Below are 18377 nucleotides of genomic sequence, written 5' to 3'. Positions count from 1 at the left end.
GCTGCTTGTCCAGTGAGCGGGGAGCTGCCAGCTCCTTCAGCTGCAGCTTGATGCGAACATCTGAATGGTTACCAATGAGAGGGGGCCACTCAGTCCCTCGAGCTCGTTTTGATCCAGCCATCTCTTGAAAGATGTCAAGGTATCGGCTTTGACAGCATGCCTGTGTAGCTCCCAACTCACACACACCCACTGGGTACATAACATTCTTTTTGGAACAAATTCTGGTTTATTCTGAAAGCAGTGAACTGAAAGCGGCAGACCTTAAGTGGGTTGTTTAAAGAAAATGTGTTGCTGTTTGTTTTTGTAAAGTTCATTGTTTTTCTGGCCAGTTCTTCACTTTAGGAATAGATAAGAGTAAGTAACCACCAACCAAGCTTTCAAGCAAGGAAGTTTCTGGTCAAATGTTTTATTTATAGTCCAGTAAAAGGCGCAGCATGCCAGTCTGGCCAGCGCTTTGCAGACAAGCTTCTGCACCTGCAGTCCAGTGAATGATTGCTGTGACGTGTCCTCCTCCTGCAGCAGTCTGTGGCAGAGATGCAGCAGCTACGCACCAAGACCCTGGCTTCTCCTACCCAGGATTCCCCAGGCTTCCTGCTGAAGGATTCTGCAGGAAGCAGCAGCAAAAACTCCTCCTGTGATACCGATGACTTTGTCATGGTGCCGGCGCAGTTCCCCAGTAAGGACAGCTGCCTTTTCTTACTCACAAAGGGGAGCTTGATCCAGCATAGAACAGGCTTCTCGCAGAGTGGGGGCAGGGGGGAATGCTCACTGTCTTTCACCTCAGACGTACGAATTAGCCCCTGCACTGCTGAATTCCAAAAACACCAGACAAAAAATAATCAGGCATTAGGGAGCTGTTCACTAATCTAAAGCCTGCTATTTTGAAGCAGATGAAACTGACACTAACACTCTAGCCTGGTCTATATTTAGAGAGCTGTAGAAAATATCTATATTAGTTTTGGAAGGGAGCACTTTTTAGTGTCTGCAGAATGACGTTCTCATTCTGAGTCTGAGACAGGACCTTGCTGTTCCGCAGTGAATAGTTCATTATTTGTTTTAAGTCCGTGGCCTCTTAAAAAGTGCTGAGCAGTCGTTTCATCTTTCTCCTTTATCCAGTGTAACTGTCCAAAAGGATGTGAGCGATATAGGAATGTCAAAATGTGGGTCTGTCTCTGTGTTTGCTTTTGCCTTTTGTCTTTTGTGTTGGTTTTGTAGTACATTTCTTTGTAGCCAGAGAATGTACCTCTTACTGAAGAATGTTTTGAAATGACACCTCTCTTTTACTATTTTTTTTTCAATGGGTTTATGCAGAGTTTACTAGTGGTGTTTTCCCAAATGGCATTGCAGAAGGTTTCCTCTTAAAGCTTTTTTCCTTCTCTGCTGTTCCTCCCTCTTTCCAGGCGAAATCACCAGTGAAGGCCCAGTGGGGAGGCCGGTTCAGGATAGTCTGATGTACAGCGGGTGAGTTATCCTGGGATAAAACCCTAAAAACCCAAGCATTTCCAGCCCATATATATTTGTGTTAGTGTACTTCAGTAATACACATACAGTCCTGCAATAAGCAGTTGAAGTGTTCTTTCATGCTCTTGTAACTTTACTGTTCATTCCATTAGGTGTAAATAGAATTATTTTGAGACCAAAAGAACAAGAGAGCATTTAGCAATATTTGAGCAGTGGTCCTTTTCATCATTAAGCTGTGAGGGCGGAGCACAGTGTCAAGCAGAGTCAAGTAGCCTGTTCTGCTGATGAATGGTATTGTTTTTGCCCACTGTGATTAGGAGCTCTCTGCTGACCTCTGCTGGTCTGGGGAGTCGGGGCAAGACACCGTCCCCTTCACCTTCCTTCACCAGCTCTCCCAGTCCCTCCGGGTAAGGAACTGCTAGCAACACTGTAGGAGGGAGTCTCACGTTCCAGGTCAGGCTGCAGAGGCCTGGGACAAGCCTGTTGCTCCACTTGACAGCAGTGCCTTTCACAGGAGGGTGAAGTTCTACCTAATAAAACTGAAGCGCAACTTTAAATAGCCCTTGAATCTCACTCTTGGTTTTTGCTTAAAACCACTTTTCAGCTTGTAATAATGGGCACAATACATAATAAATACATAATAAACGTAGTGTAGACTATTTCTTACATTCTGCTGCAGGATTACATTCTATTATCAATTTAAAACAATTATGCACTTTCTTAGATCTGCTCCCAAAAAATACCTTCTTTGCAAACTTAAGGCCTTCCATTTAGTATTGTTAAGTCATTCTAAAGCTGTCACATATGTGAAGCATAATAGTGTGAAAGAAGAGCTATGCAGCATTAAAATCAGTTTAATCAGTTTAAAAAATAAGCTAATTGCTATAGTCATCTGCAGTTAATTAGCTTTTCATGGTCCTTAAAGAGCTAACAATCAAGTCATTTCTTCTTAAGACGTGACAGCTGTACTGTATATTAGCCATGTGAACGTAGTGTGATCCCTTACTTTTTATATAAATTTAAAGTAACGAGCTATTTCTAATTAAGTGTCTGCCAAATTTAAATTAATTTTCTTTGTCTCAGCAAACAGCAACCACCCATGTATTCATATACAATTTAGTATTCTATACTTTATTGCCATCATAACTAGTTGTAGGGATTTTGGTTTGGTGATACAAAACAAATCTACAACATAAAGCCACTAATAGCATTTTAAACACACACCGGTATGAGAATAACTAACAGATGTGGAATAACACTGAATCGTGCAGAGAGAATGAGAAGGTGTAGACAGGCTCCATTGACCTGCCCACCGAGCCTTTTCTCTTTGACACGCTTCAGGCTGTAAAGCGATGTGCGGGAGGCTCATTACCGATTGGAAGACCGGCGTGTCCTTTGCAGGCTACACCACAAGCTTCCTAGTGTCCAGGAAGTGGCATGGGTCACTGTTTCACTGAGATCTGTATAGTCCCATCCCTACCCCTGGTGGTGCTCCATCAGCTGTGCGATTCCTCCACCTGGGGAATCTCAGGCACACTGGACTAGATATCGCTCAGTATTGAACTTCTGGGCCTGCAGTCAGAAATGGCGCTTTTACTTGATCGGGCCACTTGGCAATCCCCGCAGCTGTTTCATAATCTTTATAATACCAGGACTGGCCCCCAGGGGAATAATGCAGTTCTGTAACAAGAGAGGTGAGGCACAAGGCTAAAGTTCACCTAAATGAAGAGAGGTTAGTGGTTTTCTTCCGCCCTCGTGGCCATTGACGTTAATGTGTTCTCTTCTCCTGCAGCCGGCCTGTTGAATTTTCATCCAGCAGCTACAACCAGTCTGTGCCGATCCCCGTTCCAACCCAGATTCACAACTACCAGCGTATCGAACAGAACCTGCAGTCGCCTGGCCAGAACAGCTCCCTCAGGTCAGCACCACTTCTCTCTCGGCACTTTCTCCTTCTTCAGACATTACACTGTAAGGTTTCGGTTTCATCTAATACCGCGCAGGGATATGATCATGTTTGAAAGTTACGGATGAAGTTCCTCCCCACTGATGGCTGATGTGTGGTAAGCGAACTGGCACCTGGATGGGAGGCCTCCTGGGAAGGCTCCTGGAAGAGGTGTTAGTGGGACCAGTCGGCGCACACCCTGCTGTCTATGTTGGTCCTAACGCCCTAGCATAGTGATGGGGACACTATACTTTAAAAATGGCACTGTCCATTGAATGAGACATAAAACCAAGGTCCTGACACTCTGTGGTCATTAACAATTCCAGGGCGTTTCTCGAAAAGAGTCGGGGTGTTAACTAGTGTCCTGGCCAAATTTCCCCCTCTGGTCTTTACCAATCATGGCCTCCTAATAATCCCCCTCTCTGAGCTGGCTTCATCACTCTGTTCTCCTCCCAACTGAGCTGGTGTGTGGGGAGAGGACTGGCACACTATGGCTGCCGTCGCATCATCCAGGTGGGGCTGCACACTGGTGGTGGTGGAGGGGATCCCCATTACCTGTAAAGCACTTTGAGTGGAGTGTCCAGAAAAGCGCTATAGAAGTGTAAGGGTTATTGTTATTGTGTTGTGCGGGGGGGCGAGCTGACCTGGTGACGGTTTTTTAGCAGATTTCTCCTGGTCCGTCTCCTTCCACAGGCCAGGCCCGCCGGCGCGGAGGTGCAGCAGCGGCAGCCCTCTGGGATACGGGAGGACTGGAGCGTCACCCCCCTTCCCAGGAGACCCGGGAGCGGCCGTCAGCTCCCGCCGGCTCTCCCTCGGGGGGTCAAAACCCTATCAACCTTCTCCCCAAGGTAGGGGCTCGGTTCTGTGGACGCACGAACAGGCCCTGGTGACCGAGCCTGCCGACACCCGCCAGCTGCGTTTAGGTGCTGTAAAAAAGACAGCTGGTGCAAGTCAAGAGCAGTTTCCTCATTATTTCCAAAGAAACGCATGTGTAGTATGGCCAAGTTCTCTTAACTTAATTAAGCACTGATCCTGGGAGATATTGACAATTAGCAGCATTAGGAAATAACCCCAGACTCTGCTGGCGATATTGATTGCATTTAGCGCCTATAGAAAGCTCACCAGAGCATGAAAAAAAGCATGACTTTAGAATGTGCTGTGCTGAGTGCCGGAGTGGATTATGATGATTAACTGTCATGGAGGGTGCAGAAAGCGGGTGAGTGGCAACCTGCTTCATCAGAATCATATTGGCAGGCTTTGTCATGAGAGAGGCCAGCTTACACTGAAGAGTATTGATTAAGAAGTTGAATCTCTGGGTATGTTTTACAATCAAATCTTCAGTTTCATTTTTTTGGAGGTCAGGACTCTTGGAAGATGCGACGCACACAATTTTATCTGTTTTTTCTCCTCCTCTCTTCCAAAGTGGGCACCATCCCAGAGCTGCCGGGTCAGACTGGTCTTCTGGGCACAAATCCTGACAGCGGCGTGCGGAGCAGAGGTAAGCACTGGACGTCCCTGAAGACTGTCCATCTCGCAGTCCATTCATTTCACTGCACTCTTGTGAAAACATCCGCCTCACTACCCAGGCTTTGATTTACATTATTTTTATGCATGAAGAGCATAACAATGATTTTATCTTGTCTTTTGTCCCTTTGAAATACTTACAATTAGTCATTCTCTTCGTTGTAAACTAGTCTTGCAGAATTGCCAGGGATTCAATTATCCCTAGTACCTCGTTAATAGGCCCAGATATTCAAGTATATAGGTTATAGAAACTTGGGCATCCTGTGGTAAGAGCCTTACATGCTGCCTTAAAATAGGAAAGAATTTACACCATTTCTTGCATTTATGTGGGTTTATAAAAAGTATTTCAAGAGCAGTGACAGAACTATTCCTTTTTCAGTGTCGTCATTTATTTCCTATATATGCAGTTAATACTGCAGTGTAGTCATCCTGTGGGCTTGTGCTTATTTTCACTGCCTCATTTTGTTTAGGCTGTTAATGATCTGTCTGATTTGACACTGTGTGCTGATGGAGTTTTCACTTGGCTCAGTCTCTTTTGAGTCAGTTGGCTTACTGTTCAGATTCCAGCCCTGTTTGTCTGACTCAGCACTGAACGGCAGAGCTCCAGTGACGTTAAGTCTGTGCTTGTGCAGTGCTTCATCCAAGTGTGAACCTGACTATGTTTATGTTACTTATGAGCTGGTATGGTGGCTTTTTTCCCTCTCCTTCATCCAGCACGCCATCCAGCCTCTTTGTCTTCCAGAGAGACCGGTTTTCTTTTTACAAATACCAATAAACCCCTTCGTGCAAATTTTCCTTTCCTAGTTTTTATAAGTACAAGTGTCGAGAACAAATTGCAAACCCCCCCTATGTTGGTCCATATCTGGATATGGTTAAGACCTAAAACATGATTTGATCTTCATGAAAGTCCTATTAAAAGGAATATATAATGAAGGTAGTCTGATTAAAAGTACAAACCAAAGATGACAGAAATATTTGGATTATTCAGTTAACAAAATAGTCCAAATGTACTGTACATACCCTTGTATGAAGAAGTATGTTAAAGCCTAAGAACAGCGGTCACTTCTGTCCGTGTATCAGACAGATACGCAGATGCTTTTTGAATTTTGGCTCATTCCTCCTTGCAGAACGGTCACGTTTAAGAAAAGACACGGGTCTCATGGTAAATTCTAACTTTCAGAATTATATTGGGGCTTCACAGACCTTTTTCTCTTCACGTTCTAAGTGTGAATGCACTTGAAGCAGTTCACCGCGCAGGGGCTGGATATCTCTGCCTGACTCCCCTGCTGCTGTTGAGCGAGCCGCCTCTTGCATGTGTCCCTGCAGGGCTGCCTGTGCCAGAGGCCGCGCCGAGCCACGGCATGGGCTCCCGGCTCCACAGCGCCCCCGGCCTGCTGGAAGGGGCCCACACCTGCAGGCAGAAGATAAAGAAACAGCACTCTGACCCCGTGGTGCCCCAGCAGACCCCCATTCAGCCGGCCCGCCCCCTGCGGTCCTCCCCCAAGCTCAGTGAGCTCATGCAGAGGAGCCCCCTGCCCACCATCCTGGGCTCTCCGACCAAGGTGAGGCGCGCACGCGCCCCTACGCTGGATCCTCCTGTCAGACATATCAAAATGGAGGCTGTGTTACTGCGTCTTGACATAGGCATGGGGGATCTATCAATTAATGGAAAACCAGGGCAGTTTGCACTCAACAATAAGTGTGGAGTTTTCCCATAGACGACAACATCTCTTCTAATCGGCTGTGATATTTAACGCTCACTTTATTTTTCATTTATTATTTTTTTATTTTAGAGAACAAAACAAAACCATTTTACATATAAACCACCACTGGTCAGCTTTACTTTTACAATACACTTTTCGACTATACAGTACATCACAAGCAAAACTTGTCTGTTCCTGTTTGTTCCCCTAGTATTTCACTCAACACTCATTTTAAATGCCATGCTTGTCTCCTTATCCAGGCCATACCCCCCTTTGAGTTTCCCAAACCCCCCAGCTCGCAGAACCTGGTCACCTTCCTGGCCCAGGTCGTGACCCCGAGCCGCAACAGAACTGTACCAGACCTGAAAGACCTGGGGCTGTGCCCCGGGCAGCAGTCCAGTGCGGCTGTCAGGCCCTCCATTGAGGACAACAAAGGAGACTTTGGCAGGTAGGAGCAAAACTTTTTGCATGTTCTTATGTTAACATATGGAGAAAGACACAAAAGGCAACTGTTCCTGATGGGTTTCATTACAATGAATGGACTTCAAATCTTGAAAGCTCACACAATACTTCTGAAAAAGAATTGGATTCCCTTGCTTGTTCTCTTGCTGTTTTGTAATGCTAAGGTTGTCATTTGCAAAAAAAAATTGACCACACTGTTAGACATTGAGGAAGAGAACCTTTTGTTTTTGTTCTAAGACATGGTGTTTATGAGCCCTAACTTAGATTGAAATGACCTACTTCAGTCTGTTACCCATTCAAGCGATCATTCAAACTGGTCTGCCTCTGTGTGCTTTCGATTGTTAAGTAAATTTAGATGAACCTTAATAACAGCACAAAAACAAAAACCCACACTGTTCTTCAGTAGATTGTATAGTTATACAACTTTGACGGAGTTCCTTCAGCCCACTGGAGGAGGCCTTCATGCAGGTGCAGTGTTTGCTCAATACTTTGTTATTTGCTCAGTCATCCCCCTTTGACAGCACATTCTGTGTGTTTCCACTTCTCGCTTGTCAGCCCCTGTCACATTGGGTTGAAAACCTCCTGACCTCACCATCCACCACATACTGAACTTACATTACAAATGTCCAAGCCAACAGGCTTTGACAGCTGAGTAGCTTTTGTAACAAGAGCAGTAAATAACTGGAATATGCCGTATGCTTGTACCTCCGGAGGTGGCTGTCGGTGTAGGAGTAAGAGGCCCAGCTGTGGACGTGCAGGATGATTGTAAATTACAGTGCAATTACAGAGTGGCGTGGTTAATAAATCACGTCATAACGCACGTGCACAGCAAGCCTGGCTGAGAAGTGACTCTTTCCCCGCCTTCTGCAGATTGAGTGGCGAGAGAGTATGGGTGGGCGATGTCGGCTTGTTTGCTACACTCTACATTGAGCGACTGTAGACATTGTCCCGTTAATAAGATAACCCCTCTGCTTGCGCCGGCAGGTCTCTGAGTGCGGGTAGGCTGTCGGACATTCTGCTGAAAGCAGCTTTTGGAGGCCAGCTGCTGGATGGTGGAAGCAGTGAGAGCTTAAACGCAGAGAGACCTATGGATACAACGGGTACCTTTAACTATTCGTCATCTCATTCTTCACTTTCACATCTTTCTTTTTCTAAACGGCGGATCAGCGATTCTCCAGTGCCCTAGGGGGGAGGGAAGGGGTCACTGGAAGTTCAAAATCGCCAGATGATTGCATTGAAGATTTTAGATCACATTATTTTGCACATTCTTTTATAACATTGTGTTTCTGTGTATACTGTAGGTGTTTGGAATTGTTTTGCAGAATTTTACAGAATTGTTTTAAGTCTGTAAGTATAAAAAGTTATAGATAAAGCATGGAGTACTTAGAAACACTGAAAAACTACATTTAAACTGCAGCACAGCAGAAGCAGTGCAGTTAATTCAGGTCATTTACTGCAGTACTGTTAAGTGAAAAAGTAAACATTGTAAATACTTTCAATGAATTGGCCCATGACTGCCAGATACTGTTGAAAGCTGGATTATTTGTTGCTGAAACATCTGGGAAGTACTACTTGCGAAGATGAGAAGGGTAAAAAGTAGTTAAAAGTCTTGTTCTTTTCAGAATTTTCTGTTTTAGAAAGCAGCTCCTTACTTTCCAGGAGTCCAGCCGGTGAAGCACTGTGTTAACCTGTCTGATCTAAATGTAGGAAATGTAGAAGCAGGCTTATGGGTGGAGCTGGGTGGTTCGCGGGAATAACTGTTTTTGTGCCTTCAGCGCCCCCTGGTGGTGGAGTGATAGCTGTGGGCTCAGGCAGTCCAGCACAGGTGGTCTTCACTGTGGGTTCCCCTCCCAGTGGCAGCACCCCTCCACAGACCACCCGGACGAGGATGTTCTCAGGTACATGACTGCGTTTTCCTCAGCAAGACCGCTTCACTACCCATTGAGATAAGTGTGCAAGTTAATGGAGGTCCAGAATGTTGACAGACAGTGGAATGAGACTGTTTTGAGCTGCCTGGTTTTATTTGAAAAGTATTAGTTTGACATGATTTGTGCTGTTGATCTGTGAGGATGAGGGGACATTCCTTATATTTATGGTGAATATCCGCGCGGAATTGGATTCCTTTACATAATGAAAGATACACTTCAGAAATAAAGAGCCATTTTCCCCGTCTTGTTGATTTGATTGCTCCTACCTCACTGATGCTGGTAAAATGATCATGTTTGTAGTTAGTGATGAGCTACGATGTTCTGTGTTCATCTCCATTTAAACAGTTGGGAATATATTGATTTAATAGCATGCAAACTAATCTTTTTTTGTTCTGGACTGTAATGAGGCAGAGCTCACTGATGTAGAAAAGTCTCTTAAGATCTGGGATTTCGAAATGTTTATACCATGCAGTCTGCTATATACTCTCGGGGGTAGGACGTGGTGCATGACAGCACATAATTTGTGGGGTCAACAGTAAAGCATTCAGTTGCAATGCATGCATAGATGTATGCATCCCATCTATTTTAGGAAGTTTGTGTGCTCCAGTATGTCTGTTGTATGCTCATGGCACCATGAACCATAATGCAGAAGGAAGCAGTAAAAGGGACTCAAATTAATCTGCTTAAATGTCACTTACAAATATTCAGGAATTAAGCATACACTGAAAATATTAAGTCATCAGAATCAGAATTGCTTTTATTCGTCAGTACATGTCAGGTACTGAAATTTGCCTTGGTACATTTGGAACCAGTTCAACACAAACACAGGTGCAAAAGGAGCATTAACATTACTGACATAGTTACACTGGGCAATATACAAAAGATGGGGGAGTCACAACACAGTCACAAAATGTGCTCGCGGTACGGAACATGTAGACATTACAGTATATATCGGACACAGGCACATTCACATTTGAAAAATAACAGACACATGAGCAGGGAACAAAAAACCGTGGCTGCCCTAGTCGGCGCCATCTTTAAATAATGCTAAAACCATGAGAAGTTTTCTTAGCACTCAGTGTTTGGCACGGTTTCCTTTTATTCTTTTTCTCCTACAGTGGGCTCATCTAGCTCTATAAGCTCAGGTGGCTCGTTCAGCAGTCGACAAGCCCTGACAGGCATGTGTGTGGACGGCTGTGAGGGACCTTCCTTCCTGCGGTTTGGGTACAGTGATCCCATAGCCGCACAGCTAGAAGGAGCCGTGACCTTCGAGGCTCCTGAGCTACCTGAGGAAACCCTGATGGAGGTGAGCAGGGCGATCTTTTATAATCTAATACTGATTCTAAAACAATACTAAAAACATTTTAAAAATGAGTTCAAGGCACGTGTTCAGTAACATTATCCTTTCTGGATTTCTGCCTGGACAGGGGTAAAAAAGGCGCAGCAGAATAGGTTTACAGGTGATACAAAATGAGAATTTAAAAAAGTCAGGAGCGCTCACCAAAAAATGTAACGATAGACAAATGGATCATGGCTCATGCCTTCAAACGGCCAAGAAGAAAATGTTACTCCAGGAATTGGGCTCAGGAAGAGATCATATTAAGCTGGAGATTGAACTGCCTTGACTGTTAAAAGCAGTCTCTCTTTCCCCTGCTAGGGTGAGTCAGCCTTCCTGCTCAGTTTTGAGAACCCCAACCAAGAGGCATTCAGCTGCTGCCAATAATTAACTTCAGCGAAGTGTTCCCTTTTCTCCAAACCAGGAATACATCTGTTACAGTATATTTCCCGATTCAAGCTGGCAAAAAGTTTAGCTGATGATCACGGTTTATTTAGATCATTGGATATGTCTGCTTTTTAGTTCAAAATCAAGTGATGCTGTATCATCCAGAAATAGACCTTGAGGTTCTCTTCTCTTGCTCTATAATGCACCACCCCAGTACCCCCCGAGCCTCATGACCACGGCTGCTGTACTGGCAATCAAAATTACTGAGAACTGTAATAACGATTACAAAGGAGAGTAGGCCATTAACAGTTTAAACTAGTAATGGTTTAACAGTTGAACTAACAGTTGAAATTAACAGTTGAACTAATAAAAAGAAGAAAAGGGTTAAGTTTTGCAGTTGCACTGTATCAAGAATAAGAAAACACAAACGATCAAGCCGTTTATGAGAAGGAGTTGTTCACATTCATCATTCAAATTGTTTGGTTTTTATCAATTTTATCTAGAGCATGTCCTAGAGGCAGGCGTGCTAGCTTAGGCCTTAGACTGCTGGGTTGTGTGAGAGATCTGTAATCCCTGGGTGCTCTTTCTGTTTGTTCATTGCAGCAGGAACACACCGAGACTCTGCGCAGCCTGCGGTTTATGCTGGCTTTCATTTACTGTGTGATGGAGATCGCGACCGCCAAGGGCAGCACGTTTGAGAGCTCCTCCGACTCCTCCTCCTTCCGGCAGCAGGAGAGCATGGTGGCCGACCAGATAAGCCTCCTCAGCAGGGAGTGGAGGTGAGGGGCAGGAAAACAGGTGGTGCCTATCCTTCTCACATCGACTACGCATCAGCCATCATCAACGGAGTGTCCGCATGGAGTGGTGGTCCTGAGCAGTCAAAGCGTCTTTAACAAAAGTAGATGCATTTACTCACTTTCCCAAAGCATCCTGTGACCCACAAATGAGGGGCTCCAGTTATGAAGGGTTAATATCCAGTTTCAGTTATCTCTCAACAAACATAGCATGATAGAAATGAATGAGTTTAGCACAAAATTAGCTTAATCAAGCAATTGAAACCTGTGAACTGGAGGACTGGAAAGGTCCATGCATTCTCCACTCCATAAAGTTGCGACCCAGTGTGTTGCTAAATGAAGACTGTTTGACCCCTGGTGTCTTGCTGCAGCTACGCGGAGCAGCTGGTGCTGTACATGAAGACTGCAGAGCTGCTGTCGTCTGCCTTGCAGTCTGCCATGGAGAGAATCGGACAGGGGAAGCTGTGTCCCTCCACAACTGTCAAGCAAGGTCAGGAGGCATTGTGGTCCTCAATCAGGCTGTTCGCACAGCAAACGATTGAGTAAAAAACGGGTTGAAACTCAGTTTGAGTTCAGAAAAACTAACCATTCCTTCAGAAATAAGTCCTTTGACCTGAAACTGGTGAATTTTCTCCACAATTCAGTTCAGGCCCACCCTTTGCCCTTCAGAGGTTTAAGCCCTAAGACCACAGCACATTTGAACGATGGGAGATATTATTGAATAAAATTACAGTGCTAGCAGTCCTTTGCATGCCTGCCCTTTACATAAGGGAGATACAGGCTTCTGATATGTCTTTTTCCTCTTGAAATTCATGTTATTCTTTTGTTCAAGTAGAATGAGCAGGTACATATGATCTCATTTTGAGCGCCGGATGATTTTTATATTGAAGGCCTCTTTTTGGTATCCCAGGTCACAGCTATAGAGTTGCTTGCCTACCTGACGTCCCTCATTTCCCAGACACTGTGTCCTAACTGCACTGTCTCTGCTCTTTCCCACAGTGGTGAAGAAGATGAACGAGTTGTATAAGACTAGCGTGATGTCCTGTCGCCACTTGAACACCCGATTGCAGCGGTTCTTCTACGACAAGCAGAGGCTGATGGACCGCATCAACAGCATCACGGCGGAGAAGCTGGTCTACAGTCACACCGTCCAAATGGTACAAGTCTGCTTCTACCTTGTTTATGGGTTGTAGAGCTATCCTAGCATTGGTTAGCGGTTTGTTGCCTTGTAGCACGGTGTAGATATTGCCAAACAGAATGCTAGCACTGTAAGTCCTCTTTTACATGAGTACGAAGCTGTTGCGTATAGATCCTGAATTAATTTAGTACTGGTATCAAGCACTGGCTGAATTATCTGGAAGTCAGTGGACACCTGGATGAAAAGGGAGAGAGATGTGGAAAAGAAAAACAGCACCATCAAGAGCTGTAGTTCGCTAGCTGTGTTTCCTGTGGTTTCTGGCTTGTGAGGCGATCGGATGAGTGCGGTGCAGGTAGGTGAGAGTGTTGGTGTTGTTGATGCAGGTCCAGACAGCAGCGCTGGACGAAATGTTCCACCATGGAGAGGCGTCCATCCAGAGGTACCACAAGGCTCTTCTGTTGATGGAGGGACTCTCCCTCCTCATCACTGACCAGGCAGACATAGAAAACATCAGCAAATGTGAGTAGGAGAGTTCTCTCACCGCCGCCTTCTGTTCCAGTTGCAGGATTTTGATTCAAGTTATTGACTGTAATGCTGCTGCTTCATTTATTTGTTCTGAACAAAACCTGTCGGATATTCATTATGAGTTCTAAACATACATTTTTTGTGGTTATGAGTTGAACATACATTACATGGCTTGCATTAAAAAGTGCAATTGCCGGAAATTTCCTAGACTTCACAAAGGGGACTCACATGAACTATGAGTAATGCTTTTTTAACCTTTTTTTCAACTTGCCCTTCGCACATTCCTAAATGATTAGCATTAGAAAACGTTAGGCCCTAGTGCTTCAACACTAAAACACTGTTCCTTGATTAGTAGTTTAGTAATTTTCTTAATCATTACAATGGTGTTTGGTAATACATACTGTTTAGAAATTGCGCTGCTGTAAACAGTCCATTTCCTTAAACTGATATTCTCAAACCTTGTTAAATTAGGTTTTCCACTAAGCATTGGCAGAGGTTTGCTTTCTTGTAGTTCTGAGGGGGTTGAGTTTTTTTTAAGAATCTGATTTCAATGACCTCATCATGAGGTCAGCGAGCTTTATCTTCTTCAGCTCTGGAGAATGGAGCCCCTTCCTTTGTCCTGAGTGGATTTCAGTGAACTCTGAAAGGTGCCCAAGTTAAACTCTCTCATCAGGCTGAGGAGTACAAAGTGTTCTTGAATCCTCTAATCTGATGAGAGAAGCCACTGACTTTGAATGGCTTAGCTTTTGGCAGGTAGTCATTATACACAGCATGGCTGTTGTTTGTTCCCCAGCATAGTGTCTGCATTCTGTTTGCGAAAGCACATTTGCTTGAGTGAGCCCGGTAGTAGAAGCCACCTGTCTTATGTGCTGAAAGCAGTATCGATCCTTGTGGTTGGCAGGCCTTGCCCCTGTGGGTTCGTTAACACAGAGACTGAACAGCAGTCACCCAAGACTCATCAGGAACAAAACAAGGAAAATACTTTTTGATCCTTTTTAAGAACCAGGCACAGAGTAATTCTGTGCACAGCCTGGAGGAGAGAGCTCTCATCCTCAAAGCCTCCAGGGTTCTTTATGATACTTCGGTGATCCCATGCTAATTTCAGTAGCAGTGGTCAGCTATAGGCATTACAGCCTGGTGGGAGCAGCAAATCCAACATCTAGACCTTTGACTCTTTAGGTTTCCAAAGCAGTGAATACAGGATGTAAGTAGCCATCCATGACATGAACTACATCCACATTTCTGGATTACTTGGTATACATATTTCTCTCTGTTCATCAATCCAAACCTTTTATGAATGTCCAGATGACCTGTCCGTTACAGCACAGAAAGCAGGCCTGGATGATCTTTGCTTTTTCAAATTTTTCAAATGATTCAAATTTGAAGATATTGAAGATATGAGCCCATGTTAAGACTGGTGAAATATTTTGGAGCTGTTAGCAATATATTCCATTTTGGATGATGACATTGGAGTGACCAGACCATATTGCGCCATGCTGGCTGAAGTCTACAGAGTGTAGTGGCTTTCACTCCTGTAAATTAATGTGACATTAATTTACATTACAATTAAGACATTACAAGGACTGTATTTGAGCATGGTGATTTAAGAAATTCAGCAAAGGAGTAGTCATCCATTAAGGCTTATTTCTAGTATGTTTTCTCCCCACACTTGACTTTTCCCTTACTAATAATGAGTGTTCTGTTTCTCTGCAGGTAAGACGTGTATCGAAAGAAGGCTTTCCGCATTGCATTCAGGACTTTGTGCTTGATGCCCTCTGGCTTCCTGAAGTGGTGACCACACTAGAGTTTTCAGCACCCAGCCGTGAGCGCCCTGAAACAGCGCCTCCTCTCTCGATCTCTCTCCATTTGTGTGCTCTCTCTTAATCCTCGCCTCTTCCCCAGACTCTGTGAGGTGTATCCAATCCTGTGCCACAGGTGAAGAGCAGAAACAGTCTGACCTCATTTCTTTGGAGAGCGCGTTGTCCCCATTAAAGCCTGCGTGCGCTGTGGTGAGGGGAGAGTGCCTGAGACAAATGAGAGGAGACTGGGTCTGCACCGCAGCCCTTAATTGAGGCAACTCGGATGGCTTTCTGCTTTCATGTCTGTAAGAAGGACCATGAAGACTGAGATACTCATGTTTCTTTTACTCTGTCTCACTGTAACAAAAGGCTACTTGCTAAATGCGTGACGGTATAAATAATACTGTGTACATCTCTGAAGTGTCACCTTTAAAAATGTTCTGTTTTGACAGTTAAAAACAGACATGAAAACAGAACTAGGTGTGTGGTGGGTTTCAGCCAAAGCGTGCGTAAGCCTGAAGCTTTACTGTTAAGGTCTCAGAGGGAAGGAGGTCAGTGTGTATTTTAAACCCAGAGTGTACTGTGGCCTGAAGCAAACTGAAGTCGGATTTAGACCGAGGCAAAAATTATTATACACAGTATGATGTCAAAAAAGCAATTCATAAGACAAGTGAGCCGTCATGCTCTGTCCAGTAGTGTCTGACAGACTGTGTGACTTTGGTTTTTCTTCACCTTATATTCTCAATCAAAAGCTGCCTTGAAGCACTTTCCTCACGCTCTTTATTTTCTCCACTCTGCTGTTTAGAGAACAACTAATTCCACTTTCTGTTTTGAAATGTAACGCGTTTTGTCATTTTTCCCCTTCTCTCTAGGCTCTTTCCTCTTGTATGCCCTTATGTTGTGAATTGGATTAAGAAAAGCCTTACCTCCTTACATCATAACATAAGGAATTAAAAATATCACTGAGGAGTATTTATTGAATTATGTTCCTCCAAAAGTGATGTAATCAAGGCCTTTCCTTCACTGCTAAATATGGGCATTCGTTAGCTTATTTGTTTCAGAAAAGCAGCACGTTTTTATTTTTTAATCAAAGGAAATTAGAAATCATTTAATTACAGGATACAGTTAGTCTGATGCTATATCAAGTAATTAGCTTTTTAGACCTGCTGTCTTGCTGAAAAATCATGTGAATTGCCATCTTCCCAGACATGGAAATACAAATACCGGATTTCAATTTCTGTCCTATATTTTCACAATGTCCTGCTGTTTTTCTAAATTAGTGTACAACAGGCAGTAGCAGCAAAGTGATGCAAATGTAATTAACTAGAAACTGCAGCACATGTAGCATCAGGGTATGTATATCTGAAATTCAGAAAAGAGGAAATGTGGCAACTGTCTTGAAAAAAAAACTTCAGTGAGCTAGTGATGGCTTCTGATTTCTGGCAGTGCAATGTGAATATGGTAGTTTTCAAGGAGGTCAATGTGCACTTCAACAGCAGATTAACTTTTTTAATAATCGCGTTCAGACAATGTAGTATTCCTTGGTTTAGTGCTGTGGCTCATTTGCATTCTGTAGTCGCTGGCTGAACATTTCTTTTTCACATCACAGCTGTTGTCTCTGTTTTTCCTCTCTTGAGGAATGAGTTCAACAGAATAAATGGTATATTAGTGAACTGCTAAAAAGATACCAAATGAGAGAGGCCATTTAACATGTTGCAGTTTTTTAGATTTAAATCCCAGATGAAACACTAAGCTAGTTTACTAATAGAAGAGCACTTTAATGTTTTTTTCCTTGTAGCCCAAAAATAAATGCACCACAGAGAGCAAATTGGATATATGGAGTCTATCTGTATCCCCCCCAAAATTTACAATAATGACCTTTTTTCTGTTCCTTTGTGGGTCACCTCAAAAGTAATTTCTTTTTTCACCAGCAGAATAACCTTCAGTACATTATTGCTTGAGTGTAGAGCTGCAGTTGAGTCCTTGAGGTGTCCAGCAAACAACATACTGTCCATTGCAGTCATTGAGCAGGTTGAAATTTGTCCATATTGTCAGACGCAATGTCTTTCAAGCAACCTGTGATAATCATTTTAATAATCTGCAAATTTACTGCTTCCCTTGTTGTGAGGTGAGGGAACCAGTTCTAGACTTGCACAGGATTTAATAAATCCAAGATGAGTGCTTTATATGAGACTAGATTGAAACCAAAGTCTGTACATCCCTTCTGGCCCATGTACTGCAGGAAGAAAGAGAGGGCAGGCTTGTGGGTTATGCCTCAGAATGGGTGGCAGACAGCGAGCATTTAGCAAGTCCTGCTTTCTTGTTATCCTCAGAGGACTACAAAAAGTTTCTTATTTCTCCCCTCCCGCTATGCATAATCGAGATCCACAAGGGTCTCCTTAAAGCCAACACATTTCTGTGCCTGGGGTAGTGTGATGATGCTGGGTGGCATTCTGCCTGTTACTGCTACTGCATGAACTCACGACTAGTGCATTGAGTGGTAGATCGTGCTCCTCAATTTTGTTGCACTACTAGTAAATGAATCAGTACTGTATGTTGATCACCTAGCAGTATGTACAGACCTAGAACATCTACAGTATGTCCTGTTTGTTTAGAGCAAAATGTGTTTTAGAATATTTTTTCTCTCACCATTCATACAGATGGTGTGTGTGTGTGGTGTTTATAAGCGTGTGCAATTCTTTTTTTGTCATTGTTTCTGTTTGTTATATTTTTAAGGAGCTGTTTGTTGTCCGTGTTTGGGACAGATAAGCTAAAGCTAAAGTGCTTTTGAAAGCATTCAATGAAACTAAATTTCTACACTGCAAAAAAAAAAGTTAGTTTTTACAATGTCATTTGTATTTTATTAAGTGTATCATGTTTTGGAGGTGTGTTTTGTTTTGTTTTTTCTTCTTTGTCATGAAACAGAGTAGCCAAATTGGGGTGAATGATTGTGCAGAATTGTGGTTTTGCATGTAAAAAGCTTGAATGTTCAGAGAAATGGCTGTTGTTATTTACAAAGTGCTAGTTATAAAACTGGTGGAGTGTGTGTGAGAGAGAGCTGGGCAAATGTATTCCTCAACAACACAAAGAATGATGAAGAAATTTACGTTTGAGGTTTTGCGAGTTTGGAAGAGTCAGCTGAATTTGTTTGACACGTGCCACGTTGCTGTGTTCAAAGAGAACAACAGTGGCAGAAGAGACAGCCGTTTGAAAATCAAGCTTCCTGTGCTTGATGCAAGTGTTTAATGTTCCAGTTCATGGCACTTTGTCACCTTAACCAGCATCAGCTGAAGGTATCCAGCCACTGTGGCTGTGAGAAATGAATGTAAAAGGAATGCTCGCATCAAGATGAACACCTCCTGTACGCAGTTTACAGTT

At 43.7% G+C, this 18377-nt stretch overlaps 1 protein-coding gene across 3 annotated transcripts in view; it reads left to right on the top strand.

Annotated features, from left to right (window-relative positions):
• Nucleotides 1-17470, top strand: part of LOC148641671 (serine/threonine-protein kinase ULK1-like) — a 43044-nt gene extending 25574 nt beyond the window's left edge. The window contains exons 13-28 of one of the 3 annotated variants that reach the window (XM_088618546.1): nucleotides 523-676; nucleotides 1401-1461; nucleotides 1779-1868; nucleotides 3254-3379; nucleotides 4097-4251; nucleotides 4827-4901; nucleotides 6254-6489; nucleotides 6891-7078; nucleotides 8077-8192; nucleotides 8868-8990; nucleotides 10139-10326; nucleotides 11347-11522; nucleotides 11909-12027; nucleotides 12537-12694; nucleotides 13059-13194; nucleotides 14914-17470. In XM_088618546.1, the coding sequence (XP_088474672.1) occupies nucleotides 523-676; nucleotides 1401-1461; nucleotides 1779-1868; nucleotides 3254-3379; nucleotides 4097-4251; nucleotides 4827-4901; nucleotides 6254-6489; nucleotides 6891-7078; nucleotides 8077-8192; nucleotides 8868-8990; nucleotides 10139-10326; nucleotides 11347-11522; nucleotides 11909-12027; nucleotides 12537-12694; nucleotides 13059-13194; nucleotides 14914-14969 (2157 nt within the window). In that variant the 3' untranslated portion in view covers nucleotides 14970-17470. Of the gene's footprint in view, nucleotides 1-519; nucleotides 677-1400; nucleotides 1462-1778; nucleotides 1869-3253; nucleotides 3380-4096; nucleotides 4252-4826; nucleotides 4902-6253; nucleotides 6490-6890; nucleotides 7079-8076; nucleotides 8193-8867; nucleotides 8991-10138; nucleotides 10327-11346; nucleotides 11523-11908; nucleotides 12028-12536; nucleotides 12695-13058; nucleotides 13195-14913 lie in introns of all 3 variants that reach the window. The other 2 variants (XM_088618545.1, XM_088618547.1) reach the window with 2 other exon arrangements.
• Nucleotides 17471-18377: the final 907 nt, after the last annotated feature.

Source organism: Lepisosteus platostomus, chromosome 24, assembly GCF_059453375.1.
Source record: "Lepisosteus platostomus isolate fLepPlt1 chromosome 24, fLepPlt1.hap1, whole genome shotgun sequence".
Lineage (NCBI taxonomy): Eukaryota > Metazoa > Chordata > Actinopteri > Semionotiformes > Lepisosteidae > Lepisosteus > Lepisosteus platostomus.
This window is presented reverse-complemented; position numbering and strand designations above follow the sequence as displayed.